This window comes from Gobio gobio, assembly GCF_949357685.1.
Source record: "Gobio gobio genome assembly, chromosome: 13".
Classification (NCBI taxonomy): domain Eukaryota; kingdom Metazoa; phylum Chordata; class Actinopteri; order Cypriniformes; family Gobionidae; genus Gobio; species Gobio gobio.
In genome coordinates, this window is record NC_137106.1 from 21596389 (window position 1) to 21610904 (window position 14516).

Here is a 14516-nt window from a genome sequence, read left to right on the forward strand (position 1 = left end):
GTACGATGACAGTTCAGGGGAAACCACCTACCTTAGGCTACCTTCTCTCCATTGTTTTCATTTGTGTAAACGTTTCAAACTCCAATCAGACACACGCTTACACATAGTGTCACTTTTAAGCATTTATACCGATCAAATTTACAACATGAGCTTTTTCCCATGCTAGATTACAGTGGTCAACAGATGGACAATATATGTTTAAAATTTAGCCTATGTATATATTTATAAAATAAATCTTAGACTTTACATTACAAAGCATGTAGGCTGTCATTTCACTAAATAAAACTTGTGACATTTGTTTTTTAATCACAAGCAGAAGTTTCAAGCAAGCATTTCACAAAAACTAGTTTGTGGGTATGAATTATAAAACGACAGATACACGGTTCAATGGGTTCAATAGATGGGGGGGGGGGGGGGGGTATTTGGACACTTTCTAGTAGGCTATAGTGACACGTTTAAAATGAAAGGTGCACTTTTTGTGAGCTAAAAGAACACACATTAAAAGGCGTTTTTGGAAAGGTATCAGTTAAAGGATGTTAGTAAACATATTGAGAGATATAAAGACTCAACTCATTAGTATTCATAAAGAAATCTACATGGTGCATGTCGCCCCCTGATGGGTGGTGCCATGTTGACACCACATGACCAGACCTTTTTTTTAAGGTCTATGGACCAGCCACGTTAAACTTGCTGCAGTTCTGATATTGTATTTTTCATTCATTTATTTGGCCTGGATCTGTACTATTTTAATGTCAGCTGGAGTGCATTTAATTCATAGCTGATAAAATGTTAATAATTTAAGTTATTAGACACATTATGTTTATTACACTAAAAAACACACACAATATAGACTTACAACATTTACCAAAATGTAAATCTACCTGAATGCTTTATTGCTTTATTTATATATGCTTTTATATATGCTTTAAATTAATGGACATATGGAAATATGAACATATATTTCAGGCAAATTGCAGGAAATTCTAAATTTGAGATTAATTGAGACATTTTTTTTTAAAATATTGACAGTCCTAACGTTGTGTTAAAGAAATAAATACCTTTTCGAAAAGTACACATGGCATAATTAAGCATTGTACTGTTGTTTTCACACTAACACATTAACCTGAGTTGAGAACTAAAACTCTTCATCTAAAATTATATTTAGGCTTACACCTAATTGAATTGTTAAAAACCTTAAACAAATTGAACAGCAGAAAACACCACTGCGCAAGATACATATGTTAATTTATATTGAATACATACACTTCCATTCCTGTCTTTGAGTATATGGCCCCCAAATCATTAAACATAAACACAAAAATATAATGAGCACCTTTAATGTATGCAGTGACACCATGTGAACTTGAGGGTAACTGACTAAAATATTCCCGGGACTTGTTGGTATCATAAATCATAAATTTGTTAATATAAATATAAAAATAGCTATGAAAAGTGAAATTAGTTTTTAGAAGAGGTTTGGCATTTGTTAAGAGATGCTATTTGGTTTAATATTTTGTTTTAATACTATTAAAATCTTAATCGTTTTAATGTAAGATTGCCAAGCTAACCTATTTTTTCTGTTGCATCTCTAAGAACAGGAACATGTATTAATAAAGTAAACAAGATCAGTTTTGAATCATGTTCACCTTAAATGTACAAATAATATCTAAGTATGTGTGAGTTAACGCTTGCCTAGTCCAAATTTGTGATTAACCTCCCAGAGCTCTGAAGCTAATGGGTATGTAATATACAATCATGAGCTATAGTATAATGGCATTCTTAAACAAACCCCTTTTGTGCTTTTATTTCTTTTACATCATGTGGAGTCGTGGTTAGATATTCAGAATTGTACAGTTCAGTATTGTATTTCTACTAATTTCTGTACGTCTTCATACTATAAAACCTCAGCTACTTCTAAGCGATAGCTAAACTTGTTTTGTGGTAAAATAAATATTGAGAGATCATTTGTTTATGATACATTTATTGTTTGCATTTCTGTTCAATGACATCACAAGCTTAAAGAGGATACACTAGCTTTTTTCAAGTATACAGGAGACAATTGTGCTTAAAATTACTAAGCTTTGATGTAAAAAAAATTAAAGGGATAGTTTACCCAAAAATGAAAATTCTGTCATTAATTACTCACCCTGATGTCGTTCCAAACCTGTAAGAATTTTGTTCATCTTCAGAACGCATTAAATCTTTTTTAATGAAATCTGAGAGATTTCTGTCCCTCCTTGACAGCTATGTAATTACCACTTTAAAGCCCCAGAAAGGAAGTAAAGACATCATTAAAGTAATCCATGCGACGCAAGTGCTTTGTTTGTGCAAAATAAAATCATTTTTGGGTGAACTAACACAAGACAGACAAAACTGAAACAGACAGATGCCATTGCTTAAAGCTCATGAAAACAGTGCAAAGAATAATTAAGTGCTTTCTATGCGTTCTATGTGTGTAGGTGCCTGAGATACACTGTACAGGCTCATGGTTGGTAGGTTGCCGCACAAGCACCCATTACTGAGGCTGGGCATTGGGACCCAGAGGCCACAGAGCTGGCTGATGAAGAAGCAGACTGACCTGGCCCTTGGTACCTTGAGGAGAAAGAAAAAAGTAAGGTTTAAATGCAGACAATTCATTTCTGTGTAGCAGTTGCATAATGTATGATATGCAGGGTACTCACCACGATCTAGCTTTCATGACCCGTGATGCAGTCGACTTCTTTCTATAATGGACAAAATCCCGAATCAAGTCTTGGGTTCTTATATCTGACCTCTGAAGATCCAAGGGCACCATGGTGGGTGGAGAAATGTCCAGCTCCAGAAGCATGATATTCTCAGCCTGTGCCAACACAAGATTTGTTAATCAAATTAATATACAATACAGTTTTTTGAATCCATCAAAAGTGACATTAAAGACATTTATCATGCTACAAAAGAGTTCTATTTTAAAATAAATGCTGTTCTTTTGAACTTTCTATTCATTAAAGAATCCTGACAACAATCCACAAAAATGAGCTGTTTTCAACTTAATATTAAGAAATGTTTTGAGCAGCAAATCAGCATATTAGAATGATCTCTGAAGGATCATGTGACACTGAAGACTGGAGTAATGATGCTGAAAATTCAGCTTTGGCATCACAAGAATAAATAGAAAATGCCTTGTTGAGCATAAGAAAAACTTGTACTGACCCCAAACTTTTGATTGCTAATGTCTATTTAAAATTCACTAAAATATTATTATAATCATAAAATGCTAATATGATTGAAAGTTTAAAAACATAGTTGATCTCTGTATACCAACCCTGTATCTTGAAGGAGACCCGGTTGCCACGGCAACTTGAGCATACTGACTAATTGGTCTCTTGTATCCCACTACAGAAGTTGGCCTTCGTCGAACGAGAGGGGAGTTACTGGAAAATGAGAGAAAATGCAACATCATAAGATAAAAATATCATCATCATGGTCCTGTAATATGTAAAAATGTCGTTCTTTCACTTACTTTTCTGAAGGGAAAAGAGGTAAGACTTTCCACTGGTCTTCCTCGCTATCAAAGTGAAGACGATTTATGATCTTATTCTTTTCCTCTGGGGGAATGAAGTTCTCGATGATCAGATTTCTGGTCAAAAATACAAAGGGACAAGTGACAATCGAAACCATCACCGCATGTAGAGGAGCTTTGTCTTTTTATAGTTTATTTGAGGATAAAACGGCGAGGACAGGTGGGACATACTTGAATTTCATCTCTCTTGTCAGCTCATTCATTGTCTGCTCCAGTTCCTGCCTCATTGTGACATGTTCATTGATGATATCGCCAATCTCAGACCTCACCAACTGCAGCTTACTGTAAAACTGAGAGGAGCAACCAATGGGGTGAAAGGAAGACATCAGTTCGAAGCACGAAAATATAAGACGTACAGTAGCTGCTGAAATATATTAAACATGGTTTATACAATGTACTGAACTGATGTGCTTATGAGCATCAAATATAGCCATGTCATGCAATGAGCAGTTGTGTCCTTGAAAATGCTGATGTGACAAAAACGTTTGACAAAACGACTGAAAAAACACAAGCAATCTAAAGGAAGTATCCCATGCCTGTTAAAGATCATACCATGTTGGGTTCCAGAAGTAAAAACTCTATCCAGGAAATTGATTTTGAATGATAACTTATAGACCTTTAGAGACAGACCTACTGTGAGCTATGAGGTTGTTAATCCACGGTATTTGCTTCTGCTGAAGCCGTCAGCCTGCTTTATTTTAGCGTATTTTTCAAAATAATTGTTTAACAGTGGAATTCCTGGTGAAAAACTACATTACCCATGATGCCGTACAGAAATTACACCAATCAGAGAGTTGAAAAAGCAACATGTGCCAAAACTTTAGCTCCGCCCACTCCCATGAAGCACTGTGAATGACATAATCGAATATATATCTCCCTACACTCTCAAAATACTGAAATGTTTGTGTGTATATATATGCATATTTTGCAATAAACTTAAAATAGATTGTAGTTTTATATTTCCCCATCATTTTCATGTGATTGTAGTCCTTTCCCTCACGAAAACCTTTGTTTTCCAAGGGATTGTTCACCCAAAAATGACAATTATCCCATGATTTACTCACCCTCAAGTCATCCTAGGTGTATAATGACATTCTTCTTTTAGAAAAATACAACCGGAGTTATATTCAAATATGTCCTGGCTTTTCCAAGCTTCATAATGCCAGTAAATGGCAGCCCAAAAGGCGGTCGATGAAGTTGATGTTTTTTATTCATGGCTTTTTGACTGAAATAAGGTCTGTGACATAAGCTCAAGATATTGTCATGTTTTGTTCTATGACATAAAATACATCAGTATTTCGTCTGTTTACAGTTTAGTTGTCATTCCAAGTCTATCTAGTCTATCATATGATGCACTAGACTTAGACTACAATGTTAACATTTTGTTCTATTTGAAATGCAGCGAGGAGATGAGCTGTGACCTTACGCACCTTTCTAAGTTTCTTAGTCTTAAATTCCACCTCTTGCTGTAGAGTGGAGAACGTCTCTTTCAGTTCAATCGTCTCTTCATCTTGTTCAAACATCAGCTGCTGCATATCTCTTTCCTTTCTGTCCTAGAAGGATTTATCACACACGTATGAGATTCTTATCCTTAAAGTGTATTCATATGACTGTGTATTATAATCTAAATATGTACATGTCTACTTTTGTACTACAGTTACCTGTTCAGCAATCTCCTGCCTCGTCAGTTCCAGCATTTTCTGCTGTTCATTCGTGTGGTCAATGATGTTTTTCCCTCCAACCAGAAGCTTACTTTCCATAACCTACAAAAAAACATGGCACACGGAATTTGATGTGATTTATGAATGATACGGTGTATAATTTGCCTGAAAAGTTGTGTGGAAATAACTAACCTTGTATTTTTCAATCATAATTTCCATGGCTTGTTGCTCCTTCAGCAACTCTTCCACAGTCTTTGCTTTCTTGTCTACCATGCCAAGTTTCCTGCTAATATCTGGCTTGTAATTGGCAGAGGTCTTGGCCATCTGCTGCTTCCACCAAAAGTCCTCCACAGTCTCCTCCCGAACCGTCTCAACGACCCCCACCTCGCCACCTCTCGGAGTTTCCACCTCTCCGCTACTCATACTCCTCGTCATCCTCATACTATTTCTCCTCTTTCTCCTCCTTTCTTTTGCCAGCATCCCTCGTTCCTCGAGCTGCGCCTTTAGGCGGGCTATTTCCTCTTGGAACTCGCGGAGCAGGGCGTCTTTGGGGTCCTCGTTGATCTTTGGCTTGTTCCTGATGTTCTTTGCTCTGTTGGCATACCTCAGTGTGGTGAGGGTCTCCTCGTAGTGACACGAAGCTGGTCCAATGGTGGCCACCATAACGGTTTTAGAGTTGCCTCCGAGGGAGTCCTGTAACAGCCGGGTGAGTTTTGAATCCCGATAGGGAACATGGGTGCTCTTCTCATCCACCAAAGCCGAAATAACATTTCCAAGAGCGGATAGAGACAAGTTGATCTTCGTAGCCTCTTTAAACCTTTGTCCGTGCACACCTGTTTTGCTTTGCCGCTCACTGCCGGCAAGGTCCACCATGTTTAACTTGCCGACACGAATGTGGTCCTCACCATCAATGCCCATTTCACTGCATTCAATGGTTATGACAAATATCGCATGAGATCTGGAGCTACGCTCGTTCATTTTGGTGAATCCGACAGATCTTGATTGGTTCCCTAGGTTCATGACATGTTCAATCTCCTTCATGTTCTTAGTCACCACAGACGAGAGATCTTTGACATAGACGCCCAACTCTGGATTTTCCTTGATCTCCAGTTTTTTGTTGTTGTCCTTGCAGAGAAGGTCTCGTATCTCTTCTTGGTATATTTCGAAGTAAGACACTCTCACCAGATACTGTTGGTTCTGAGATCTAGATATGTGAGTGAAAATATGCTGAAATGAATTTGGGATGACTCCCCTCGTCTCGGGGTTTGTGGGCACACCTTCCATTGTATATGTTTTGCCAGTGCCAGTTTGCCCATAAGCAAATATAGTTCCGTTGAACCCGAGCAAAACAGAGTCAATAAGAGGTTTGCATGCACAGTCATACAAGTCGTTTTGTTTTGAACCCGCGTCATAGACAGCATCAAAAGTGAATGTTTTTACAAGGCTCCCCGATGATTTGGGATTACGCACGCTCACCTGTCCCAGTCTGACATCTACTTCAACAATTCTTTCTCGATTCATCGCCTCTTCCTTCTTGTTTAAAGGGCGGCACCGCACCACCACCTTGACCGCCTCTGATTTTTTGCCAATCGACATGGAGCGTGGGCGCAATAGGCTATTATTTCTCTTCATCATTTTTATGATAAGCCGTTATGTCTGCTATGTTATATGTCCATGCAAGAAACTATTGCACATTCACACGAAGGCTACAAATACGCTTTTGAATGCAGCAAATGTATGTCCGTCATATGAAAAAGGAGAGCACACACCATCATCTTGGTCCAACGCCATCATTACATTCCGCTCCATGCATCGTGCCTCGCGCATCTTCTCCTGCTCTGGCTGCACACGCCCTGCTCCTCACAGACAATAGGCAGAGCGCGCTCACATGCGGCGTGCTGCTGATAGGTAGACTAGCATGTTTTCTGTCTGCGTGAGGGTGTGACGCATTCGGTGTGGGTGATAATCATTCAATGATAAAATTACTGGTGTGTGCTGTGTGGTGATTAAGTTATTAAAAGTCAGTAGCCTATAATTGAGCACAATCATTGTCTATGGCTTAAACAGTTTATCAAATGGGCAATAATTAGGTTATTTGAATAATAGCCTTCATGATTGTGTAGGGTTTTGAGATAGCTTTAATAGCTCAAAATCATTTATAAGGATAAGACTGACAATTAATTTTTTCAAGGGAAAAATGGCGTCTATGAATTTTACCATGAAAATGCAATGATGAAGATGATGCGAGCATTATCTTATGGGTATTTTATTTACATCGGACATAATTTAATATGCAATGTGTGTGTGTGTAAGAGGTGGAACATGTTAAAATAATTGAATGGAAAATAATTACAAATTGCAATTATTATTCACTTTTTACTATTTTATATATATATTTTTATTAATTTCCCCTATACAGCACAACTACCTACGTGTCCCCCAAAATAAAATAAAAGAGTCAATTCGAACAGATAGGATATTTAATGCTATTGCAAAATACTGCAGCGATTCAGAATTATAATAGTTTGCGGGTAGGCCTAATGGTAATCTTTATTTATTACCAGTGCAACTCATCTATCTATGCACACCTTGGAGTAATTTTCATTCATTTGCACTGATTGCTATGATTTACATTGTTTAAAAGATTGCAGAATGTGTTCTCACTGACCATGTGACTCGGTGATAATCGGCCAATGGGGACGCATGGGACTGCGTGTCCCCTCTCAGACCGTGTGGAGAAGTTTACCGGTCCGGGTGCAAAGTCTCAAGTTTCGTTTAACTTCTCCGGGCGATTCACGGGCGTCTTTTATTCCATCCTCAGTCTATGGCGGCCGGTGTTTCTCTCTAATAAGTATGAATGAATGTTTCGCCCCGCTGAATTCTTTAGTGCGTCGCGCAACTGAAAATTCGCAAGTTAATTGCCAATAACAACAGTGTTTACGCGTTTATTTTTAATCTCTTACAAACGTTCATGCCCTTGACACCTTAACCCGTTTTTGTCAGGGCATGTACGTTATTGAAAAATAGCCTACTATTCGCGAAATTAATTGTTTTTATTTGCCGTTAAAAGACAAATATGGGGTTGGGACAGAACCGGGTGCGTTTGCTGTGTATGCTTTCTTTAACGCTTGTGTTTTTCATCGTTGAAGTTGTGGTAAGCAGGATAACGGCATCTCTCGCAATGTTGTCAGACTCTTTTCATATGCTCTCGGATGTAATAGCCTTGGTAGTGGCGTTGATTGCCGTGAGTTTTGCGGAGGCAGCTCAAGCCACAAGTAAAAACACGTATGGATGGATCCGCGCAGAAGTGATGGGAGCACTGGTGAACTCCGTGTTTTTGACAGCCCTCTGCTTCACGATTCTCTTAGAAGCCGTCGAGCGCTGCACGCTGCCTCATGAGATTGAGAATCCACGCGTGGTCATTTGGGTTGGCGTTGCTGGTCTCCTGGTGAATGTACTTGGACTTTTTCTGTTCCACGGACACGCAGGGTTTGGAGGGCACGGGCACTCTCATGGTGGTCACTCTCATCGGGGACACGGACACTCTCATGGTGGTCACTCTCATCGAGGACACGGACACTCTCATGGTGACAACACAAAAAGCAAAGATTATGAAAAACCAAAAGAACATGAAGAAGTACACAATTTAATAAACAGCAACAGCTCTCAGGGAGATAAAACTTCTGAGCTGAAATCAGGTAGGACTTTTTTTAAGGCTAAGTATTAATATTAAATATAGCCAATGCTTTTTCATTATAATTGTATTTATACACTAAAAAAGTTTCTGTTTGGATTTAAATAGGCAAATTATATGATTGTATCATTATTGCAGTGATTTTTATGTTTCTTCTAACCCTAACTGATGGATTTTGTAGCATATTATGCACTCTAAAAAAAAAAAGGTTCTATATTGCACCAAAAATGGTTCTTGGCTCGTAATCATAGGGGAACCTTTTTTAGTGCTATATAGCACCAATTTTGGTGCTTCAGTGGTTCTTCAGCGGTTCTTCAGAGGTTCTTCAGCGGTTCTTCAGAGGTTCTTCACCGGTTCTTTGACTAAGGTGCTATATAGCACCTCTGAAGAACCGCTGAAGAACCACTGAAGCACCAAAATTGGTGAAAAAAGGTTCCCCTATGATTACGAGCCTTTTTTTTTAGAGTGTGGCCATGACAATGTCAAGATTCATCAGGCTCAAACTGTGAAAGAATAGTTGGGAGGGAGCATAAAAAAATTATTTTCACACATGAATTGGCTCCTCTGAGTCCAGACCTTAAATTCATCGAAAGTTTTTGGGATGTGCTGGATGAGACTTTACATAGTGCTGGACTCTTGCATTGACAATTCAAGATCTTGATCAAAAATTGATACACCTCTTGATGGAAATAAATGTTGTGATGTTACATTTTTGGTCAGGATCTTGTAGTTTTATATAACACATACATGTAAATTCAGGGTTATCACCGTCTTGGAAAATCTGGAAATATTAGGGAATTTTAAATGTGTTATTTGAATTGAGAAAGAAAGAAAAAAACAGGATTTCCACAGTCCTGGAAAATCTTTAAATATCAAAAGTATGACTTCAAGGCTTGGAAGAGTCATCAAAATTGACAAAATCTTAAAAAGCTAGTGGAAATGTTTATAGTCAACATAAATTTGTGTAGATATTGTTGTAGTTATTTCTTCAGCTAGAAATCGGTATCCAGTCATCACAAACAACTGGAAAAGTAATGGGGAAAACCCTGATTTAAAAGGCATGGAGTTTTCTATTGTTTTTGTAGTTGTTGCCTCTTTTGAGTGCAATTTCTATACAATTATTACTATAAAAAATGATTTCAAAAACGATGAGAACCATATAAATTATAGCTTTGCTTAATTTTTTAGCCTCTTCTTTTTATGCATATAACAAAATGGAAACCGTATAATTGAAAAAATTATTTCTTCGTCTTTATTTTTATACTCACTTTGCGCACTTGTAATGTTTTTATAATGTTGTGTATTCCTCCTTTTGTTGTGAAGCACTTTGTGATTTTTATCTGTGAAATGTGCTATACAAATACATTTTACTTACTACTTACTTACTTCCTTTTTTAGACAGCCTAAACATCAGAATCACTGCCAACGGCTCGTTGGAGGACCTGGATCACAGTTCTGAGTCGGCCTCCCAGCTGAACATGCGTGGAGTGTTCCTGCACGTGCTTGGTGATGCGTTAGGTTCCGTCATTGTGGTGGTCAACGCCTTGATATTCAATTTTGTGTGGACGCCATGCCACAGTGACGAAATCTGTTCCAACCCCTGCCGTAGCACCCACTTGACTGAACACCAACATGTTAATACCACAGTCGTCCTGAGCATATCCAAACTGCACGACAGGACCCCAAGAACAGTATCTGTAGCCGGACCATGTTGGGTGCTTTATCTGGACCCAACGTTGTGTCTAATAATGGTGTGTATTTTGCTCTACACAACTTTCCCTCTCCTAAAGGAGTCGGCTCTGATCCTCCTACAAACAGTACCCAAACAGATTGATATGCACAAGCTGAATGGGAAACTACGGAGCCTGGATGGTGTTATAGCCGTTCATGAGTTGCATATCTGGCAGCTGGCTGGGTCCCGCATTATTGCCACCGCTCACATCAAATGCGCAGATCCAGCTACTTACATGGACATAGCCCAACGCATTAAAGACATTTTCCATGATGAAGACATCCATGCTACTACTGTTCAGCCAGAGTTTTCTTCCATTTCTGAAGGATCTGGTGACTCCCGGTGCGAGCTTTCCTGTCAAAGTCAATGCAAACCCAAACTATGTTGTAATCCGACCAAAAGGGCTAAACCAGAGTCGGAGTTGGCCAAGATCAAAGAAAAGACCTGCAGGCATGCTGTAGGATGGGCTGATCATCAGGAAGTGGACGAAACTGTACAAACAGAGATGGAATCATCAGTTTAGGTCAAGAAGGACATTATATTGCACAAATTGCACATAACCACTTGCTCAGATGATTGCAGGAAATGTGTGAAATTAGGGCAATTGTCTGGATTATTTCAAATCTGCTTATTGCAGAAGTATGGGTTTGTTGAAACCAACAACATTAGATTTTATGCTGTGTTCTTATATATAAACCTGATATATAGAAAAACTCAATTAAATTGTATTCATATTATGTTTGTTTGTTCTTATTGATGGCTAGATATAGATAGATATTAAAGAATACATATTTACAAATAAAGATATATATTGATGATATTTATATAGCAGATGATATTTAATAGCAGATATTTATTTTTCATAAATATAGTATAATTTCTCAATCTTTCAATTATAACATGCAATTTTGCCATCCAGTAGTGGCCAAAAGTGATGTCCGGAGCGGATTGGTTTTGGCTTTTGTTTTTAATGAGTTTGATTAAACCACCAAAATATGAGGAAAATATTTTCTAATATTTTAAATATGAAGGTAGAACAAAATGCTAAACTTGGTTAAGATATATTATTTGGCAAAAAAGGGCTAAACTACAGCTAGAGGTTTTATTTTTCTGTGCATAGAAACACAAGCTCACAGGGAAAAAAAACATTAATTGACTACAACATAATCAGTTATTATTACAATTTAGTTTTTATGTGTTCATAATGTCTTTGTATGACAGCCGGGCCAAAAATTACGTCCTTATTTGGCATGTTTCATTTCAAAATAACACAACTGACATCCAAGCGCAAATATGCAAAATTCTTACAAAATTTTTAACACATTTTTTATAAACTGAGTAAGGGGTGAAGATGTTAATCACTTTTGGGCACTACTGTACATGTTCAATTGACAATAATATATTCAAGTTAGATTTTAATCTGTCTATTGTGGCTATATTTGTGGATTATTAAAAAAAAAAAAAATCCACAGAAATATATAATGCTGCATTTTTAAAATGAGCATTTCTATTTTTTCTGCTTTTCTCTTCTCCTCAAGAAAATGTTGGCAATGTTGATTATTATTAAAATATACATGAATATTACAGGATACATGAATTTGCCATGCTGCAAAATAAACCTATATTCTATTATTTGGTTGATGAGTAGTGAATGTTAATGTGTCTGATGTAAAGTTGTCATGACGTAAATCTATCCAAGTGAAACACCTTCTCAAACAAGAAAAAAATAGGACGGGACTTGATTTTGTCAGGAATTAATTCGATGGTTGGATCATTGTGGTTTGCTATTGGTCGATCTCATGTGAGCGACGGGTTCCTCCGCCCTCATGGCAGTAAACACCATCAGAGAAGAGAATTTGCTGCAAGTTGATTAAAGATTACAAGGGCACATGAATTAAGAAACAGCCCGTGTTCACAGACAAATCATTTATAATAAACACTGCAATATTCCATAAAAAATAAGAATGGTCAATTTTGATTTCATGGTGACTTTAAGCAGATGCACCAGTCAGTGGCGTCCTCTCACACAAAATGGCAGCTTGTTCCTTGCACAGCTGTAAAAACAAATCATGTCTTGAATGGACCTTGGAACCAACTACACTCGCATATGAGCACACAATCACAGTGATAAGTATTTAGTGACTAGGTTGAATTCTTTAAATAGATTTCTACTCTTGTGTGGCCATGTGGAGGATCAGGGGATGTTTGTTGTGAAACAACAGTATTGGGATAAGGGGTGGCGAGCACTTAATGAGGGCAGTGTGATGCAATCAGTAAAGCAGTGTATGGAGCCCTGTTTCAAAACAATGAAGAATGGTTCTTATTCAGTCATTGCAGTCTTCAAATCAATTCTCTATAGGATAAGAGACCTGATGTGTCTACTATTGTAACAATTAATAATTGATTGACCGTTATTCAGCAATCACTGTTTTGTGCTGTTTGTATCGCTGTAAATCCGTAAGGAGTTTTTTGCTTTTTAACTATAGGTTAAATGTGGAAAAGTTCACTTAAGCCAATTGACTGTTGAACTGAGAGTATGATGAAGGGGCTGGGGATGACAGAGCTTATCATGTGAGAATGGTCCCGAGTTCAGATGGAACGTACAAGGAAAATACAAGGCTTACAATGAGACCACTGTAACACGCAAGAACAAAATAAGAAAATCTGCCAGAATTTAGTTCAGCAACATACCAGCTATGTTAGTAATATTGGAGCATTATCATGCTGATACACGGCACCCCATTCAGGGCAATGTTTGAACTATTAGGTGCACATGGTCCTCCAGAATGGTTCACACGGCAGTGATGCGCCCATCAAACACAGTTGAGAATGCCATGATATTTAGGGTGACCGTATTTTGATTACCGAAAACCAGGACACTCGGCCTGTAAACGAGATACTCAAATGATACTCAAAGTTTACTCAAAGATTCCTTATTAATTTCAATAGCCTACATTTAAAGTATGCCCCCTCTTTATGGATAGAAAATTGTTATATTAGGGCCAGGACAGGACTTGAAAACAGGACATGTCCTGGGAAAACAGGACGTTTGGTCACAATAATGATATTGCAGCCCAAACATCACTGATCCACTCATGTGCTTCACTCTGGGCACCAACAGCCCTCCCACACAAATGTGGGAAAGACATGAAGGTGGACTCATCAGAGAACAATACATGTTTCACATTGTCCACAGCCCAAGATTGGCACTGTTGGCACCAATGAAACCGATATTTGGCATTGGCACAAGTGACCAAAGGTTTGGCTATAGCATCTCGATCATGAATATTTGCGGAACTCTGTGGAACGCCCAACGAAGTTTTTGTGGAAACAGTAGATTCGAGGTTTTACTAACTGCTAATAAAATAAATAATTTTATTGTGTGTTTGCCATCTTGTGGATGCACGTTACACTGCAGATTTGTAAATAACTGTGGTGATTGACTGTTGTAATAGACTGTGGTCAATTGCAATTGCACGTATCATGGTCAATTTATTTGACCTAAAATAAACTAGTTGACTGAAATAAAATAAGATATAAAAAAACTTAAACTTATTTTATTTCAGCAATGCCAACATTTCTTATTTTAATTTAGTTTACCTTAATGTACTTAAATAACTAAACAAAAACGAAAATGCAACATTTTGCATGAAAAAATGTATAAATACAAATAGGCTAAAAAAAAAAAACGAAAACAGAAAATATAAACAGCCTAGGCTACTGATAAAAACAGGCTAATGAAATATCACCGGCACATTTTAATAATCATAAACCACAATGCAACCAAGATGGTAGGCTGTAGGCTACATAATTTTCAAAGGGGTCCAAAATTCTTCTGTTGCTGAGTTTGTCTAATAATTTGACGCAAAA

General features: G+C 37.7%; 2 protein-coding genes across 2 annotated transcripts; one reads left to right on the forward strand and one right to left on the reverse strand.

The window, feature by feature from the left end:
* Nucleotides 1–1967: 1967 nt before the first annotated feature.
* Nucleotides 1968–7060, reverse strand: kif3cb (kinesin family member 3Cb). The gene is made up of 8 exons (XM_079832454.1): nucleotides 5413–7060; nucleotides 5221–5322; nucleotides 4990–5112; nucleotides 3731–3849; nucleotides 3500–3616; nucleotides 3302–3410; nucleotides 2682–2839; nucleotides 1968–2592 (listed from the first exon to the last, which is right to left on the reverse strand). The coding sequence occupies exons 1-8, from the start codon at nucleotides 6853–6855 to the stop codon at nucleotides 2484–2486; spliced, it is 2280 nt and encodes a 759-aa protein (XP_079688580.1). The 5' UTR covers nucleotides 6856–7060; the 3' UTR covers nucleotides 1968–2483.
* Nucleotides 7061–7945: 885 nt separating this feature from the next.
* Nucleotides 7946–12277, forward strand: slc30a1b (solute carrier family 30 member 1b). Its single transcript, XM_079833932.1, has 2 exons — nucleotides 7946–8918; nucleotides 10313–12277. Exons 1-2 carry the CDS (start codon nucleotides 8297–8299, stop codon nucleotides 11167–11169), a joined length of 1479 nt encoding a protein of 492 aa, XP_079690058.1. The 5' UTR covers nucleotides 7946–8296; the 3' UTR covers nucleotides 11170–12277.
* Nucleotides 12278–14516: the final 2239 nt, after the last annotated feature.